The 5,762-nt window shown below is 32.9% G+C and overlaps 2 protein-coding genes across 2 annotated transcripts; both read left to right on the forward strand.

Moving 5' to 3' along the window:
• Positions 1–333: 333 nt before the first annotated feature.
• On the forward strand, positions 334–1,983 carry LOC110276751 (protein RKD3-like). Its single transcript, XM_021133858.2, has 4 exons — positions 334–440; positions 527–654; positions 766–1,127; positions 1,603–1,983. Exons 1-4 carry the CDS (start codon positions 334–336, stop codon positions 1,981–1,983), a joined length of 978 nt encoding a protein of 325 aa, XP_020989517.1.
• A 1,314-nt stretch (positions 1,984–3,297) lies between these two features.
• On the forward strand, positions 3,298–5,007 carry LOC107468310 (eukaryotic translation initiation factor 5A-2). The gene is made up of 5 exons (XM_016087579.3): positions 3,298–3,556; positions 3,860–3,982; positions 4,110–4,166; positions 4,463–4,537; positions 4,626–5,007. Exons 1-5 carry the CDS (start codon positions 3,434–3,436, stop codon positions 4,728–4,730), a joined length of 483 nt encoding a protein of 160 aa, XP_015943065.1. The 5' UTR covers positions 3,298–3,433; the 3' UTR covers positions 4,731–5,007.
• Positions 5,008–5,762: the final 755 nt, after the last annotated feature.

The raw sequence follows: 5,762 nt of genomic DNA on the forward strand, positions 1-5,762 counted from the left end.
GCTATGTTATAGACACAACAATAACAAAAATTGTTACAATAATAATAATAATAATAAAACTAGATTGAATGGAAATCTAATGGCTAAGATTGAAAGAGGTGATTAAAATTATATATTGATGATGAAATTAATGGAATACTTGTAACTCTCACAACTCATAAGCATAGCATTAAAAGTCATTTAACTGATAGAAGGCTGCGCACTTTCTCCAAGTAATTACCCTTCATTTTCACCCATTCATCATATCATTACTCTCTTTTCATCATTATCCCTATATATATTGCCAACTTCTCTTCGTATCCCTCACTTACTCACTTACTCATCATCATCTTCATGGCTTCTTGCAATTACTTCTTCAACCCTCAACAAATAGATGAATATCCTTTCCCTCTTCCCATTCAATGTTCCTTATATGATTATGATTATTACTATTATTCCAGGTAATCTAATTAGATTAAATTGTTACAACACTCTATATATACTTTGTTACTGTGCTGCATTTATTTATGTTCAATCTATATTTCAGTGAAAACACTAACGAATATCCACCACTGGGATGTTGGGCACACGAGTTTTCAATACAAGACATGGAGTGTTACCCTTCACTTCCTTTTTATGAAACTCTCTCCATCGAACCAATTTCAACTATTAAAGGTATATATATCATGGTGATGACTGATGAGTTTCTTAAAGTTTTTATTTTCTTATTAGATTCTTATATTACTGCAGCTACATATGTTATACCTTGTCCTTAAACACATGCAGACTATGACTTTTATGATATTAAGGAAGGGTTTTCTGTCTGGAACGAAGTGGATGCCGGCTTTGATTGTTCAGAAAAAGTTTCATCATCATCATCACTTTCCAACAACAACAACAATGAAGAAAATAAGAGCATCAGGAGGGTCATTAATAAACGAGTTTGTAGAGAAGAGAGAAGTAGCAACAGTACGAAAATGTTATCAAGGAAGATGATATCGGATTATTTCTACATGCCGATAACTCAAGCAGCGAAGGAACTTGATGTGGGCTTAACACTTTTGAAGAAGAGATGCAGAGAGTTAGGGATTCGAAGGTGGCCTCATCGGAAACTTATGAGTCTTCAAACCCTCATCAATAATGTTCAGGTCCTTTCATTACTTCACATCATTCTATTCTATTCTTATATATAATATGCTAAGGAAAAGTTCCAGCATGTAATTAGCAGAGAAAGATGAGCTATTAGATGAAATTTTACATCAATCTTATACTATCAAATAATCATTGACGGTTAGTTGATGACTACCAATCACAAATGTTGCTGTCCCTAGCATTGCTCATATGCTAATTCTAAATGCTATTATGAAAACATTCTTTTATTTTTTTATTGTTTCATTTTATGGACACATATACTAATGTATTGATGTTGATACTATTGTTTTTGTGGTAATAAATTAAAGATAAATTTGGGATTAATGTATTGTATAAAGTAATGTAAAGTTTACATTATTTTTATTATTATTATTAATATTTGATTATTTTAGTAATTAAGGATACTGATTAGTGCAATGTGTTTTTTTTTTTTATATATATTTGTTTTTGGGTGTGATGGGGGTATTGAAGGAGCTAGGGAAGGAAGAGGGGAGAGAGAGTGAAGAGAAGCTAAGGAGTGCAATTGAGATATTAGAGAAGGAAAAGAAGCTTCTGGAAGAAATGCCTGATTTGCAACTTGAAGACAATACCAAAAGACTTAGACAAGCATGTTTCAAGGCCAACTACAAGAAGAGGAAGCTAATAATGGGTAGTAGTTCTTCAAATTCATCCATGGAATCTTCTTCATCATATAACATTATTGGACATAATGCAACAAGAATAACTAGTAGTAAGGGAGACACGATGGATAGTGTTGGATTTATTAGCTTTGAGGATGAAGAAGATCAAGAACGTGACATCAAATATGCGTTGTCTTTGCCTCCTTTGTCCCATAACATTCAAATGGTCTAGCTATATATATGTTTAATCACACAAATGATCAATTGGAAAGTGGCGTTAGTTTTTTCTCCCTTTTGTCAATTAATGGTGTTGCTCTCACCTTTGAGCTTGAAGTGAAACACTTTATTTTTCAGATATTGGTTCTTTGTAAGTTCGAATAAATTAAGTACTTTCATGAAAGTATCTTTAATAATAAAATAGACAAATTTAAGATATTTGGGATAAAAATAAAATGTTTCAAACATTATTAGAAATAAATTTTAATCAACATATTAAAAATTAAAATAATACTTTAATATCTTCACATAAAGATATAAAATTAGATATTGAGACATGCTTTTTACAAATTCAATCGAAAAATATCTAGTTTTTCTTTTTATGCGAGATTACCAACCAAATTTTTCTTCATTTATCTTTGTTTAACCAAATGAATTTTTACCGTAAAATCGATTAACATGAAATGTATAATATTTGAACTTTAATTTTTTATTTAATATTTAATTTAATCCCTGAAATTAATATTTCAATTGTCTATGTTTAATTATAAAATTTTGTAAATATGCCTTGTATTAGCCTATGAGACAATTTTCAGTACAAAAACGTTAATAAAAATATGATATACTCAGTCAAATATCACACTAAAATTTGTAAAATGATACAGTTTTGGCTTTGATATTCAAATAGCAAATCAACATGTATAAATTGTTTTGTTGTTTTGTTAGGTAAAGTTTTAATAAATATGAATTATTTAAGTACCAAAACTAAATCGATATCATTTTATAGAGTTTGGCATAACCTCCTGTCTATAATAATGTTCTATTAACATACGTTAAAAATTGATTTAAAAACTAATATGAGCTATGTTTCTAAAATATAGAGACTAAATAAAGATAATTAAAATTTTAAGGACTAAAGTAAGATTCAAATACAAGTTTAGAAATCAAATTGAGCATTAATTTTACATAAAACAACTTTGAATATCATTTTTTTTTCTTGTCTTGATTTTTTGTTTTGGACGTGGGTCTTGACTTTGAATATCATCTTGTGTGAGGTTTCAGTTTCACCTTGTGTTTTTGGCTACAAAGCAGAAGTTTAATTAGTTTTTGCGCTTCTTTTTCCGTTTTACTCGTTTTCGGCTAAAGCGCAATCATGGTTATGTATGGTCTCGAATTGAAGAGAGCGTCTGTTTAAATTGGGCCTGAGCCCATAAGAATCAGCGTAGAAGGGACGCAGCTAGCTGCTGATATTTATGATCCAACGGACACTGGTAGACTGAATCCAACGGTAGTGATTGGCATACCAAGATCAGCAATTGAAAATGTGAAACCCTAGATTCCGTGGCGATTGCAGTGAATATAAACGAACAAAAGCAGAAAGAAAGATACATCTACTCTCTCTCCCTCTTCTCCTTCTTCTCATTTCTCTCTGACTCACTCCAAATTCAGTGAAATCACCGTTGGATATGTCGGACGAGGAGCACCATTTCGAGTCGAAGGCCGACGCCGGAGCCTCCAAGACTTACCCTCAGCAAGCCGGTACCATCCGCAAGAACGGTTACATCGTCATCAAGGGCCGTCCCTGCAAGGTTCTCCCTTCAGTGTCTTCATTTCCCTTTATCAAATGATTAATTCACTGATTAATTGAATTGATTTATAGTATGGTTCTTCTTTCTAGATCTAGTATGTGTGCTTTGTTTTTCTAGGGTTTGCTGATCTAATCTGTTGATGGTGACTTATTGTACTTGCTTGCGTGCTTGATTTGTTATTTGCATCCATAATTAATTGATTAATTAATTCTAGTGTTGTTATCTATTGAATTCAATTTGTGGATTGATTTGCCGAATTTGTGTGCTGTGTTATCGATGGGCTTTTTTTATTTCTGTGGGCAGGTTGTTGAAGTTTCGACTTCAAAGACTGGAAAGCACGGTCACGCTAAGTGCCACTTTGTTGGAATTGATATCTTCACTGCCAAGAAGCTCGAAGATATCGTTCCCTCTTCTCACAACTGTGATGTATGTGTGCTCCTCATCGTTTTCTTTGTTTCTTTCCTTGCCACTTTTTGAGGTGTAATTTATTGTGTGTGCTCCATGAAGTTGCACATCATAATAACATTCGGTAATTGCTATTTCTTCTTGTCAGGTTCCCCATGTGAATCGTACTGACTACCAGCTCATTGATATCTCTGAGGATGGATTTGTAAGTTTCCAAGAATTCCATTTGATTAATTGATTTACTCATATTGTTGTTATTACTTATTACTATTATTATGGTTTTGTTAACTTGAATCTACTGATTAGGGTTGCTGAAGGGGTAAAATTAAATTTATAAATTTTCAATGCACTGGAAACTGCAAAGATTTTATTTCTTTTATGAAAACTTACTGCATTAGTGTAATATTAAGGCATTTACATTCTTCTGCATATTCCTTTTTACTGTCATTATTAGTGTGTTTGTATTCTTAATGTGTGCTGTCTTAAATGGTTGTATTATAGGTGAGTCTGCTCACTGAAAATGGAAACACCAAGGATGATCTCAGGCTCCCTACTGATGATTCTCTCCTGTCTCAGGTTTGTACAATTTAATGCAATTCGTGTATGGTTGTGTTATGTTCCTATAAATGGTGTATTTATGTGTATCACTGATTGGTTGATGCAGATTAAGGATGGGTTTGCTGAGGGTAAGGACCTTGTTGTCTCTGTCATGTCTGCTATGGGTGAGGAGCAGATTTGTGCCCTGAAGGATATTGGCCCAAAGAACTAAAGATTTGATTCCATTTATGGCAACATTGGCAGTTTGTTGTTTTCATTTTAAGCAGAAAAAAACATATTTTTGTAAGCCTCTTTTATCATATAGCCTTTTGTTCAAAACCGGGCTTATAAATTCTCTCTAGTCAGACTAGTAGTCTCTTACCAGTGTTGTTTATGGATGTGGTGGTGACAGGATACTATATTCCATTTTTATGTTGTCTTTTTCTCTGTTGTCCTGTGACTTTCTTATAAAGAAGGAGGAGTCTATCATGAAGAGAAGTTTGTCCTTAGTTTTTCTTTTTATTTTTAACCCCCCAATTTGACTGTTATGCCCTTTATTTGCCTGCGCTGTTGAAACCTCCGTACTAAATAAGGTGTAATATAAATTTGGAATTTCCTCAGTAGTATCTCAAGTGAGATCATTTATCATCCATAATTCGATGAAACATGTTTTCAAGTAAACCATGTGCTATGGTATGGATGTGAAAAAACATGCATACATGTAGAAATAGCGCGTTTCTCCCTGTCAATGACCCCTGCCCCTGGTGCTGCTGAATTGAGTAGTAGCTGCGCTGAAGATTTTGAAGAAAAAGGCAGCTTTAGCTGCATGCTCCTCCAATTTGTCGGATGATTAGTTGAGTTTAACAATGGCATTAAAACGTTAAAGACTAACCATTTTTTGTGGGATATTGGGCCAATCAAATTGTATACAAATGCATTCAGTAGGCCGAAGGATGGCCTTGAATTCTCATGATGTTATGCTGAGATTTTGCTGTTGCTATTGTTATTAGGTGACCATAGCGCGGGTTGTGCACTAATTTAATATTACATATTGTTGTGCATTAATTGCTGGTAAAAACGTCAAATATATCATGCATATAATTCAAATAATATATTACTTATAGCTATTGGCTGGCAGAGAAGTGCTTGTATAAAAAATTGAAGTAAATTTAATTAGGTCAAGATATTTTATAAACAATTGTATTTAATTTGTTGGGCAATGTTAACTGTTAGAGATCTAACAATTATGAATCAACATTATTAT

This window comes from Arachis duranensis, chromosome 1 (assembly GCF_000817695.3).
Source record: "Arachis duranensis cultivar V14167 chromosome 1, aradu.V14167.gnm2.J7QH, whole genome shotgun sequence".
Lineage (NCBI taxonomy): Eukaryota > Viridiplantae > Streptophyta > Magnoliopsida > Fabales > Fabaceae > Arachis > Arachis duranensis.